The following is a 14,769-nucleotide window of genomic DNA, read 5'->3' on the forward strand; positions in this document are numbered from 1 at the left end:
AAAATAAGTTCACAGCTCTGAGTGGCAATGAAGTTTCATTTCTTAAGTGATTCCAATAGTCCAGAAAAACTGAATGATACTTAGAACATTAATGAAAACTTGTGAATTAATTGATTTCATACACAAGATCTAGCATAACTGATAGTATATCTGAAACTAAAAGAAAGGAATTCTAGTGATAATCCTTAGAACTTCATGTCTCTAATATGATAAATGAATGCCATTATAAATTCATTAAAGATCAGAAGCTTATGATAATAATGAACATCCCCTTGTACATCTAATATATTCTACAAATTTAAATATCATTCATTGAAATTAACAAGTTATTCAATAGTTAAAGGGCTTTCTTTCAAGTATGAAGCACCTGCGTTCAATTTCAAACTACATTAAACTGTTATTTTCTTTATGAAAAGCCATTAGCTTACAAGGAAAAGTAATGTCTTTGAAATTTATTAAGAATATTTAATTTGTTGTCCTACAATATTGTCTATTCAATTTGCAATGTCATTAAACTTCCAATGTAACTCAACTTGTAAGTTTCTTTAAAAATAATCATTTAAATTATATTATTATCGTCCTTGCTTAGGATGAAATGTATTCAATGAAAACAAACTATTCAGAAGTTCAAATGAACGATAATACTAACTATACTGATAACAAATTATTTGATGAGGATAATAAATTCAGCGGAATGTTAATGCAGTGGGGACAATTTTTAGATCATGATTTAGATTTTACACCAGTCGATGCATCAACCAGTCGATTTAGTGATGGTCTCGGATGTAATGAAACATGCATTAATGATCCACCATGTTTTCCAATACTGATTCCTCCAGATGATCCACGCATTAAACATCGTTGTATTGGATTTTCACGATCTAGTGCAACTTGTGGTTCTGGTTCAACATCAATTTTATTAGGTAAACCAAGATACAGAGAGCAATTAAATCAAATCACAGCATTTATTGATGCATCCAATGTATATGGAAGTGATGATTTTGAAAATAGTCAATTGAGAGAAACACTTTTTGATGAAGGCAAAATGAGAGAAGGCATGCCAACAGAAGCTGGTAAATCTTTATTACCTTTCAATATTCGAGGACAGGTAGGTGTAGAAATTTATATTATTGAAGTTTTATATTTTCATAAAACAACGTATTGATTAATGACGAATAATCAGCCTAAAAAGCATTTCGAAAAAAAATGAGAGAACGTAGCAAAAATATTTAGCTAGTTTATAACTTGTCAAGCGTAAATTCTCTTTCAGATCTCAACTAAAAATCAAACTTAAGATGTTCAAGTTACATGAAGAGCTCATCAGATTTAAAGCAGTCGAACGAAACTCTTGGAATAATTTAATTCAATAAATCAGGTGACATAAATGATAAAACATTAGGCATCTTAGTATATGTATATACGTATCTAGATGAAGCCTTAAAATACTTATTGAATGACTGTAAATTAGATAAGGATTGCAGAAGAATGATATCAATGTAATTTGTCTACAGTATGGTTTTGAAAACGTATTGAGCATGTCAGTAGCCGATGTTTTTCTATCAACATTGATTATTCAGAATACAACTTTTGTAATTGTTTTAATCAAATTAATTTGTTACAAAAACGACAAACAGGTATTATAAGTAAAAATAAACGACTTCCGTTCATTTTCTTGACAATGAGTACACATTGTTAATAATACAACACGATAAATCATGTCTCAAACAGTGTATAATAATATATGAGTATTAGTTTGAATAGAAAAATGCAGAAATTTCAAATCCAGAGAGCTCTAAAAAAAAACTTTACCGAAATCTAACTTGTAAATTTACTGATCAAGTTAAATTCCTATGAGGTTCGGAGACAGTAACTACACATCACATATTCACGTAATCATTGATCAATATATTGAAGTTATCAATATATGTATGTGTGTTAAGTGAAAAAACATCATCATAAATAATAAACTAATTATGGAGAAATCCATAAAGTTTGTTTTTTTCAATTATATTGTTTACCGTGTTATGTGACCTTTAGCATGTATGCATGTGTCTATATATCTTTGCGTGTACCTTTTTCCGATTACACAATGCTGAGTCACCCATTATTAACTAAGTTGAATATTTCTATCATCAGAATTGATTACCTCACTCAAGTAGTGTTCGTCAGGGCTGTCCATTCTCTCTATTCTTGTTTAACTTTGTCGCTGACATGCTTTTAGAGATAACACTTTCATCATCTCAATCTCCAGGAGTTGAACTTTTATCAGGAGGCTCACTTGTTGACTTAGAATACGCCGACGACATAGTTCTATTTGAAGATGCTGACAAAATGCAGAGTCTCCTGAACACTATAAGCAGCAATGCAGGCATGTTTGTGATGCGATTCTCCCCTCAAAATGCAAAATGTTACTTCAGGATTGGGTTGCATCGACACCTGAACTAATGATAGAGAGTGAAGTAGTTGAGCGTGTTGACAGCTTCACTTATCTTGGGAGTCTCATCAGCCCTTGTGGTCTGGTGTATGACGAAATCTCAGCACGGATAGAGAAGGCTCGTCTAGCTTTCACCAACTTGCGTCATTTATGGCGTAGGCGAGATATCCGTCTAGCAACAAAAGGACGGGTTTACTGAGCATCAGTTCGTTCCGTCCAACTTTATGGCAGTGAAACATGGCCGATAAGAGTAGAGGATATTCGTAGGCTACTAGTGTTCGATCGTAGGTGTCTTCGAAGCATTGCTCGCATATCCTGGGACCACCGGGTAAGTAATGCAGTTGTTAGGAAACTGGTACTAGGTAATGATGGCAGATCGATTGATGAAGTAGTGAAACTTCATCAGTTGGGATGGCTGGGACACGTGTTACGTATGCTCAACCACCGACTGCCCTGACGAGCGATGTTTTATGGTGTAGGAGTAGGTTGGAAGAAAGATAGTGGTAGCCAGACCAAAACGTGGCACAAATCCATGAAGTCACTGACAATTGGAATGAGCCATGTTGGTAGGTGTAGACTACCTGGTTGGGATCCGCGAGATCATAGCAACCGATGGTTAGAGACCTTGAATGACATGGCTCAAAATCGTTTGCTAAAGCGAAGGTGCATCCACTCTTTATGTTCTGCCAAATTCCAATCTTCTGAATTCTTCATGTCCCTATCTTTTTTCTCTTTTGAAATCTATTTCACTGAACTATACTCCTTGAATAACATCTTCAAACCCTGATTTTTCCGATTATAGTTTATACTCTTACTATATCTACCACTATGGGATTTGAATTGACAACTGCATCTCTGTGCTATTGTGGTATAGCAACTCGAACTGATGTACGTATGTACGAAGTTCAATATTGTAACTGACTGACTGACTTCTACCACTCCATTTCACATTCGTTTCTTTTTATTTCTTATCACTTGTCTGGATTATTAGATGTCTGAAACATACGTTTCCCAAATACTTTCGTATTAGCATTCTTATATCCACGTTGTTATTAACGAGATATGACGACAGAATATATACGAAGTAAAATAGGATAAACATTTCATTGGTATCATTATTGTCCAATCATTATAGAGTCAACAACGGAAGCTAAATGTCATCTTGGAAATGACTGGTGTGCTTGATTTGTATTTCTTACTCATAAACTAGTAGTATCTATTCATTACAAAGTATATATTTTGATGGTATAACATTACTCAACTATGCAACATCATGTATGATGCACTATATACATGTATACTCAGATAGGTTCACATCCATTTTTCCCATAGTTTCTAAATTTAATGAGGCTCATTGCCAAACTTTTCAAAATATTCGTTGTTAGTTGTAGAAATTCAACTAATTCAATATTTCACAACAATATGAAAATTCCTGTGAAGAAGGAAAATATATATTCGGTAGTTGTTCCGATTTCCTGTTGCGATGTTGAGGATGAGCACTACTCCGGAGTCTCATACTACGACGTGATGGCCATCCATTCCTTCCAAGTTTCTAATGGTAGTCTAACTTAGATCAGTTCATGATTTCAATGAAGTTGTATTTGTTGTTATTTGTAACAAATTATCATTATCACTTTAAAAGAAAATGTCTACGTGAATACAATATCTAACCCCATGTTAAGGTCATTTAGTTTGATATTTATTACTTGTTAGTTTATTGTTACAATGTAAATATATTCAATTGAGGAGGTATTATACATAATAATCTAGAGTTCAACCACGTCTGTTGTGAGATAAGAACTCACTGAAGACAATTTGTGAACGGTTGCTCAACTTCGTGGATTGGTTGAAGTTAGACATTAACACCGTTGGATGCTGGCCAGCTCAGTGGTCTATCGATTAAGTGCTCTTGCGCAAGACTGGTAGGTCCTGGGTTCGAATCTCGAGAGGCGAAATCGTGGGTGCGCACTGCTGAGGAGTCCCATGATAGGACGAAACGGCCGTTCAGCACTTCCAAGTTGTCCATGGTAATCTAGCTTCAATTGACTCATGCTTTCAACTATGAAAACTAGTGTATAATTATATAACTCTTAAAGAAAATACTATTATTCATGTCATAATAAAATCATAAATATTTTTAATCCCAACTAATATAAACATTAATAATGTACTATAAGAAGACAGTTAAATTAACCCGGAGAAATTATAAAAGGATATCATCAAAAACATTTTCATTCTAATGTAAAACAAATAAAGTACACATGAACAAACGTTTTCAACAGTAACTAACCTGATAACTAACTCGTAAGTAACCTGCTTGTGAATTTAAGCTATATCGAGGCAATACGCACAGTATACACATATGCCAATTAGAGACTGACTAGTTGCAGTCCTAAACATCAATGGGAAGATTCAAACAAACAATACTAAGTTGAATTTAACCTGATAATGTTTTCTTATCTTTATGATTAACAAAATTGTTATTCAAGAGAAAAATAAATAAATAACAACACATTCATAGAATTAGATTGATTTAAGTGTTTTCCTTTTTTTTCAAATTTTTTTAAAAAATAAATCAGTAAATGGTAGTTTATTAAAACAACACATTATGATTGATAATCATTATTGTATTATTCTTCTTAAATGTGCGCGATATCATATTGTTTAGTGATAAAAAAACAAACAAACAACAATATTAAATGTTTATCTTTAGGAAAAAAGGATGTCCAAAATTTAATGAGATTACTTATTCAATATTCAATAATAATGATAATAATAATGATAAGATATTAAACCTGGTTCTAAGACTAAGCATTTGTCTCAATAGTATGAAATAACCAATCCCTGATTAAAATTTATTAAATAATTCTGTGATATTTTTTTAGATTAAATAATAATGTTGATTTCAAGTTAAAGTAGTCTGAATGAAATTTAGATATATATCTAGATAATAAATCATAAAAAGTAGTAGATAGAAATGTTTTTTCAGTTAGATTATTAACGATCATATAGGGGTACACCTTAAAATGTAATGAATAGTTCAGTTAGTAAATTGGAATAAAACTGTTTAATTAAGCAAAGATGGATAGTGTCTAGCAGTGGAATTCAGGACGCGCGCTTCGTCCTATTTGGGAATCGTCAACTGGAAATACCTGCATCTCAGAGTTGATGTCCACTGTGGGACTCGAACCCAGTACTGTTCGCTTCAAACACCATCGCGTTATCCACTCAGCTACTGAGTCCTGATAGTCACCTGCTTGTGCAATAGGGTGATGTTTATTTCACTTGTATCTTTGCATTGTTGTTTGAGACTGCAATAGATCACTCTGTTGTTGGCATATTTGCATCCTGTGCGGACATCCCAGATACCACGGAATGCGCGTCCTGAATTCCACTGCTAGCCACTATCGATCTTTGCTTATAAAGCTTGTGACTTAAGGCAATATCGAGGCAGTCTGCATATCTATCAACAAGAGACTGATCAATTGCAGCCCTGACCAACAATGGTAAGATATAGGCAAACTATACCAAGTGAACTATTTAATTAGGTTTTATATTCACCTTGTTATTTTTGTGTTTACATTTTAAATAGGTTGATTGTCAAGCTGATCCCAAACAGGATTTTGTACCATGTTTCAAAGCTGGTGATCATCGTAGCAATGAAAATCTTGGTTTATTATCATTACATACTTTATGGTTAAGAGAGCATAATCGATTAGCTGACAGTTTACGAACATTAAATCCACATTGGTCAGGTGACAGAATATTTAATGAGGCTAGAAAAATTGTAGGTGCATCCATGCAAGCAATTACTTATCAGTATTGGTTACCAATGATATTAGGTGCTGACGGAATGGAATTGCTAGGAGAATACAATGGATATGATTATCAAATTAATCCAACAATTAGTAATGAATTCGCTACAGCCGCAATGAGATTCGGTCATACTATGGTGCCACCAATTGTGTTTAGATTGAATGAAAATTGGGAAACTATAGATCAAGGTCACTTGCTGCTACATCAAGCATTCTTTGCACCTGATCGATTACTTAAAGATGGTGGTATGGATCCTATATTAAGAGGTCTTTTATTTAATGGTATACGTGATCGTTCAAGAAATCCATCATTGAATAGTGAATTAACTGAGAGATTATTTGCTATGGCTCATGAACTTGCACTGGATTTAGCAGCACTTAATGTTCAACGTGGACGAGATCATGGACTACCAGGTTATACGGAATATGCATATAAAATTTGTGGATTAGGTAGTTCAGCGCATCCAGATTCATTCAACGAATTAAAATCAAGAATTTCAAAACCGTATATTTTGGAAGGATTACGAAGAGTCTATGGTCACCCAGGCAATATAGATTTATTTACAGGTGGGATATTAGAAGATCTTCTTCCAGATGCTCGAGTTGGGCCAACATTTGCTTGTATCATAGCAGAGCAATTTCGTAAACTTCGGTCAGGTGATAGATTTTGGTATGAAGCACCTGGTATATTTTCATCAGCTCAGTTAGCCGAGATCAAACGTGCAGGATCTAGTTTATCACGCATTATATGCGAAAACTCAGATAATATCACTGAAGTCCCTGAAAATGCATTCATTCGACCTAATGGTAGAAAAGATCTTATCGATTGTAGTCGTATACCAAGATTAAATTTAGCCGTATGGAAAGAATGTCCATTTACAAGCGGTTTCTTAAGTCCACATCATGGTACAGCTTATATTACTGATACTGGTAAATTAGAACAGACTGAATCTTTATTAGTCAAAAGATATAGACGTGATACTATAACTAATGAAAATATTTCATCAGAAAATAAAAATAATCACAGTGAAACAGAACAATTAGCGTTATTGTCGAAACGAATTAAACAATTGGAAGATCAAATATCTATATTAATGAAGAAAAAATTGGATCCAAATGAAACGTAAATAGATACTCATTGCAACATACTACTCGTATCTATTTTTAAAGGAAATAAAGTACTAGGCATGTTTATGTTAAAAAAAACTTATACAACGTGATTGAATAAAACTCACACAAAATGACAAAAAAAATCGCTATACCCTTTTTCTATTTTTTTTTTAATCCCAAATGATGAGCATATTTCGTTGTAAATCATTTTTAGGTGAAAAGACTAAATTAAATCTATAAAAGACCTTAGGACTCTTAGAACATGGCATAATAATACTAGGTTATTCATTTAAATAATAATAATAATAATGTATTATTCATATGCTTGCTTATCTTTTCTAATTATTATCAATATTGTTACTATGCATACTTTGAAATGAAATTCGTATGACTTTATCAAAATGGGACTGTTATTGATTGATTGTATTGATATCTTGATTATTGTTGTCATTATTTAGTTGTTTACATTTGTATAATAAATAAAAGATTGTTGTTTCATTTTGCTTGTTAAAACATATTTCATCATTGTGAATGATAAGCAGTTCAATCTAGCCTGATAGGATTTCTGAGAAACAGAAACAAACTAATTGTAAAAGATCATGTTGTATCATTGATATATATATTCAATCAATGATTGAGGTAACCGATTACATGAATATAGGTGAATGCACTACAAGATCGAAAAGCAGATCACATGGAGACAACCCATATTATTATCATCTGGAATGAATTCTACTCAGAAGGTGAAATGATTTTTAACCCAGTTAAACAAATTATACATATCATTTGCCAGAAGGACACTGTCTTCTTAGTGTGACAAAATATGGGGACAATACTATCATTAGATTAAGAATTGCATGGATCACAGAAAATAGATCAGTATGCTCACATAGTAGACTGATATGTAGGTTGTACCAAGAGAGGTAGTTCAATATCGATAGTAGTTTATTCGGTAAGAGATCGTACGGAGGATATTGTAACTGTGATATTCTGTAGTGAGTCCTCACAGGAACATCAATCAGATCCCGGGGTTGGTAGGTATTCAATTAGAAACTGAAATAACAATAGAAAAATTAGCATGAGTTTAAGATTTATAAAAACCGCCCAGAATCACTGATATTCAAAACATAAAATGTCGCTCAAAATTGCTGAACGGGTTTTATATAATTTCAGTAAGTAATGAGATAAATAAACATTATCACAAACTTATAATAGTGTTATCTAACGAGACCAAATTCCAAACAAGAACTATAATGATTTGACGAAATCTTTGGTAAAATAAAATTGCTCCTTCTTGATATTGCTATCAAACGATGAGTGAAACAAATTGTTATAAATGTTTATATGAAAGGTAATTTTATATTTCCTTGGTTAATCATTGTTCGATTATAATTCACCATGACAGTTTTGATTATTTGCTAAATTCAGTCAGTTGTTCGAGAGTTCTGTTATATAAAAGTTACTCAATAAGAGGTTCTTCTGAACAAGTTCTATTTTGACTACCTCTAATACATTTATCTAAACAGTTGTAGTACCATAAAAATCATTAGCAAAACCATCAACTCTTACACAAGTGACTTGATACTTTGAAATATTGTAGGCAGTAAACATTATTTTTACTAAAGAACTTAATAAGAATGAGAATCTAACGAAATTTCTTTTGTAATCTGACTTTGTTCAATCATTGTTTCTCACTGTGACTCATTTACCATGTATAAGTTTATAAACTAACCTTTAGGATACACTTTGTTATTATGTGAATGTCAGAAAAATCGACCAACCAAACCGTCGTACATAAAATTAAATTCGTTACTGTAATCTCTTAGCTTAAAGTCAAATTTTTGAAGGAATTACCAGAAGCTTCATTGTTGTTATTAGATGTTATTAGAAAACAGTTTCAGCGTCCTTTGTGTTAATTTATACAACAACTACATCTAATACTAGTTCACAACAAACCAGCTCATTTTTTACGTCATTTTTATGGAAGAAAAATAAATTAGTCGATTTCACACATTTTTACTTACATTCACCCTCATTAATGTTGGTAGTTATGTAAACGTGAGAATGAACTACAATTACATTATTGAATTAAATGTTCATTTGAAATTCTGCATAGTTTGAATGAGGATTAAGAATGGTCAGAAATAATAGTGAAGAAACTATACACTTATGACTTGTACTTTTTTTTCTGGCAAACATAAGGATTCTTAAAAGAAATCACAAAATAATATTAAATTGATAAAACGAACATAAGTATAAATCGTCTTCATTTTTGAAGTTACGGTGGGTGAAAGTGAGAGGTTAGCGATTACTTCCCAACATTTATTGTTCTCAGTGGATTAAAGGTCAAGAGCTTGCGTGCAAGACCAAAGGTTCTGGGCTCGATTCCCGCGTAAAGGCTCGTGCATGCAATCTGCTGAGGAATTCCATACCAGGACGAAACGGGCATCCAGTGCTACCAGGTTTTCAATGGTGATCTAACACTGACCAGTTCATGAATTCAGTGAATATCAACAATCTCCAAAACCCTATACCAATTTATTATTCTTTCTGTATTAATTTTGTTTGAAAAGTAATTCATAACCACTCTATGATAGATGAATAGCCATTCAAATAAATAACAACATCAGTGGTACATTATTTTTTCAACCAGTGGTTTTATCTCCTAAAATCTATGAGTAGTTGTAGTTGATTCAGCGTTTTGCAAATGGATTGTTCGGTCGTGAAACTTAATAAATGAAATCACGTGCTACACAATGACAGATTAACATACTGAAGTTATTCCTACTGAAATAATTAACTGATTATGGACAAATAAAAGATGTATTTAAAAAATTTTAGGGAAGTAAAAACAAAGTTTGGTACTAAACAATATGAATTTATTTTATTTTGTTAGGTTCTCATCAACTGCTTACAACCTATAATATTTTAAAATCAACGTTATTATAGATATTAACATACTTATAATAAATACGAAGGTGATTAGAGGTAAATATGTGTATCATGATGTAGCGAAGATTCCAATAGAGTTAATAGAGTCGTAAAACTTTTTTGTTTGAGGTAGATAAATAAGATCCTGACCGTTGCTGCTACCTTGACGTGATGATCGGGCTTGCCTATCGTGATAAACTAATCGAGCTATACTGACTGGAACAATCGTTCCTCAAGGGCCCACCATGCCAGACAGGTCGGTTGAAGAGCGATAAGAGTAAAAGCAGCAAAGCCAAGGTCCGAAGGCGAAGTCATACTGTTGACTGTACAGAGGTGTGACGGTAGTAAGGTGTTTCCTTCATACAACCAGCATAACAGCGATGCTGCCTTCCCATAAGGAAGGGTGGAGTTAGAAAAGGTCAATACTAAAAATGTACACCTCGCCTTAGTCCACGGATATCCGTCTCCGGTGGTAAGGTCTCAACAAGTACGGAGCTAACACAGAAAGGTCGTGTATGACTGACCTCAAGCAGTTGTCCCTTGGACATTGCGGTCACGCTCTCAGGTCATTAAGACCACTTCTAATCCAATTTTCTTATCAGGTATCTATAGAAGAACCCTTCCATGGTGTGGGTAACCGGGACGTGACAACCACCCTCATACCTCTAACAGCACTCAAGATCGCTGTAGATAAATAAGATGTGAGTGGGAAAGTTCCACAACACCGAACTAGTGATTAGAAATCATTGAGTTAACAAACAATAGATGATTGTGTAATGAAGAAGCCCTACCACAAAGTTGTACGATGGTTGGCGGATAAGTTAGAACCAGTCCGTCAATGATTAGCTACGTGTACATTAACAGAATCATTTGAACTTGTCAATAGTATGAACCATATAAATATTGCTGGCAAGTTGATAGTTTCCTTTCATGTAACATCATTGTTTACTAAAATATCATTTCTTGAAACCATAGATATATTTTGCCAGCATTCTGACATTCTAACTTTACCGGCATCAGAACTCAAACAACTGCTAAGCATGTGTACAAAAGATGTTCAGTTCCAGTTGATTAATGTCATCTAGCGACTGGCTAATGGAGTAGCAACGGGAAATCCGTTAGGTCCTGTCTCAGCAGATATTTTCATGTCTATTCTTGAAAGAATCAAGCCCAAAGGAGCGGTTAGTGAAATGACACATCACTCCAGTTGTGTTGATGACACCATCGTATGCAATGATAAACAACATGCAACAAATATGCTGAAACTTTTCAACGAATCCCATAAAAATATCCAGTTTACTATGGAACATGAAAATGAGAATAAGTCTCATTTCCTTGACATTGCTACAGAACGAAGGATGACATGGTACAACATTCAGTTTATAGAAAAGATACAGGGAATGAGATTTATTTCAAATTCAATAGCTTTTGTCCACTCAGTTACAAAAAGGCAATTGTTAAAAAACTATTTCACAGAACAGAAAGAATGTGTACTCCTGACACACTAAAAGAGGAACTAATGAATGTGAAAAAGTGTTTAAACAACGACAGATACCCAATGAGATTTATTAAGAGATATGAACAACGTGAAGATAAAAAGCCCAAAGAAACTACAGTAAACAAAAAACCTATTTTTATCCAGCTTAAATTTAAAGTTGATGATTTGATAGGGTCCATCAACATAAAACTAAAAACTGCATCGACAAGAACATATCCAGTACCTAAGCTGTTTTTCTTGTCAAAAACAACATATTTAACACAATCAAAGATCGATAGGTATCTCTTTCGTGTTACCAACAATTGTGTATACAAATTCACATATATCTGCCGAAGCGATTACATTGATAGAACAGAAAGAAAAGCCTTCATCCAATTCAAAGAACATATTCCCAAAGGCCCAAAGCCGAGTGAATTAAAAGCATTCAGCAGTTCCATCTAGAGACATTTCATTGGTACAGAATATCAAGTCGATACACTAAAGTCTTTCAAGGTGATTAATAGACAATAGAACACCAATGTGCTGAAATCTGCCGAAGCTATAGCGATCAAACGTCTAAAACCAGATCTATATGTCCAAAAAGAAACTGTAATAAATCTTTCTTTGCACTGAAATATTGCATTCTTTATATTGCATCATTCATTATTTCAACTGTTTCTGAAGTTTTGATTACATTATCATTATTTTTCTTTAGTTCATAATTGGCTAATTTCAAATCATATCTTTCTTCATTACGATTAATGTTTTCAGCTACTTCATTACATAATCACCTCATGTTTGTTAACTCAATGATTTCTAATCACTAGTCCGACGTTCTAGAACATTCCCACTCACATCTTATCTATCTGAAATAAAAAAAACGTTTTACAACCATATTAACTCTATTGGAATCTTCGCTACATCATGATACACATATTCACCTCTGATAACATTCGTATTTATTATAAGTATGCCAATATCTGTAATAATGTTTTGTTTTTAAAAACAATACAAAATACAATTACCCATAATTATCGTTTTAATTTATATTGGTTATGTTTTCGTATTTCTGAAGTAACAAGTGGGAATAGTCTAAACGGCTTCATTATTTTTTAAAATGGAGACAGCTACATAATCAATAATTTTGTACCAATGACTAAATCAGTATACGTTTGTTGATGTGATGAGTTATAGATAATAAGATAGGTAAAGATATTGACAAACATACGCTGATAACTTTTTAGATAATAGGTATTATGAAGAGAAAACACGGACGTCTCAATTACTCTTCAATCAAGATTAAGTGCTTACAAAGCCAGAATAAGTGCACACTGTTTTGACTATGTAAATTAGTAAATAACTGTAAGGTTTTCAATGGTAATACATTTTTTACAGTTGATTGGTCACTGAGTAGTAAACAGGACCATATTTGTCCAGTCTTTTACTGCTGATAGAACTCTATTGATCAAGTTGCAATATAGACTCCAATTGACGGAACTCGACATCGTAGGTACTGTGTTGAGATGTCCGTGTTGGAGCTGGTCAACAAGAAACAATGAATCTAGATCTTGTGCTGTTTGGTACTCGTTAGTAAAGTGTACCTAGAGTTTTGAGATAATGCATTCTAGACGAGTGCCAACTGACACAAAACCTAGGACTAGGTGTTCTCTGTAGATTCGTTGAAACCATTAAACAGCTACTTTCCTTCCAGATTATTCAAGGATTTTTTATCCAAGCCAGAATATCATGAATCACCAAACTAAGAAGAATTGCCGTGAGTAATGTTGTATCCCGTGGTGAATTATGAATGGTAACTGCGAGGACTGTTTATAGACCAATGTGATATGTATATTTCCTATTGTATAATTGTTAAGTAACTAAACTATTCATATTCGTGTCCCTCTTATTATAAGCTTTATTTTGACATACAGATTATTATTATACGATTTACCATTATTGAGTTATCCCGTCTATTGATTATTGTTCCCCCTATTCACAGCCACATTTGGCCGAATCTTGTACAAATGTTATTTTCTATTTTATGGTACGATGTGATCAGTTTGTTTGGTATATAAACCAAGTATGTTTGAGAATAATGATTCATATTGCAGAGGCTGTTATTGGTGTTCTGGACTTAACTGGCTGGGCTAGGCAGAAAGCAGGACTGACAAGTACTCAAGACTGTTCATACGGCTTTTTTGTATCATTGGGAGATCAATAAATTCACTGCTCTCTAATTGGCGGTCTTATCACGTTCGTATATATCAACTGGGCAAGAACGCACTCAATCGATATAACAAATAACTTAATGAAAGAAGTGCTGTAAATCCCTCAGTCACCTGAAATTGACAGAGTTTGGATTTGTGGACAGGTTATACCTTTCTGTTGACTTGGAATCCCAATATTTTTCCATACATACTTCACCATAGATTTTTCGAACCATACTCCCAATGTTTAAATATTCTTATCTATGCTTCTACATTATTTCGATCTGTTTGCCAGATGTATTATCAATTTTATCGCTTCGTCCTGATGTGCTATGGGGACTTAGGCCAATGTACGTACGTTTCAGGCTCTATGTTGATGAGGACTGACTAGTGAAGGCTTAGCACTGTTTATACAAATCTAGGATTTCCTTGAAGTTAACATCTGTGATACCAATTATAGCTGGGAATTCATTAGTCATGTGCGGTTTCCACATATATATTCTCACAAATTTAATGAATGCTTCATGCCTTTCTTTATTAATGAGCAAATATTTTAATAGATGATAACAATCAACATTAACTGTTAATCGGATAATGATTAACATCCAACATAAATTATTATAAACTTACAAATGATAAACAATCACATTTAACACCATTGGATGCTTGCTCAGTGATCTGAAAGTTAAGTGTTTGCGTGCGAGACCGAAGACCTTGGGTTCGATTCCCGGTTGCGAGGTCATACTAGAATGAGACGGGCATCCGGTGCCTCTAGGTCTTCAATCGTGATCTAAC

The 14,769-nt window shown here is 33.5% G+C and overlaps 1 protein-coding gene across 1 annotated transcript; it reads left to right on the plus strand.

Moving 5' to 3' along the window:
- Positions 1-604: 604 nt before the first annotated feature.
- Smp_123650 (putative peroxidasin) lies at positions 605-7,767 on the plus strand (the record flags this gene model as incomplete). Its single annotated transcript, XM_018797966.1, has 2 exons — positions 605-1,108; positions 6,027-7,767. The coding sequence occupies 2 exons, from the start codon at positions 605-607 to the stop codon at positions 7,374-7,376; spliced, it is 1,854 nt and encodes a 617-aa protein (XP_018652954.1). The 3' UTR covers positions 7,377-7,767.
- Between the last annotated feature and the right edge of the window lie 7,002 nt (positions 7,768-14,769).

The sequence above is a fragment of the Schistosoma mansoni genome, chromosome 6 (genome assembly GCF_000237925.1).
Source record: "Schistosoma mansoni strain Puerto Rico chromosome 6, complete genome".
Taxonomy (NCBI): domain Eukaryota; kingdom Metazoa; phylum Platyhelminthes; class Trematoda; order Strigeidida; family Schistosomatidae; genus Schistosoma; species Schistosoma mansoni.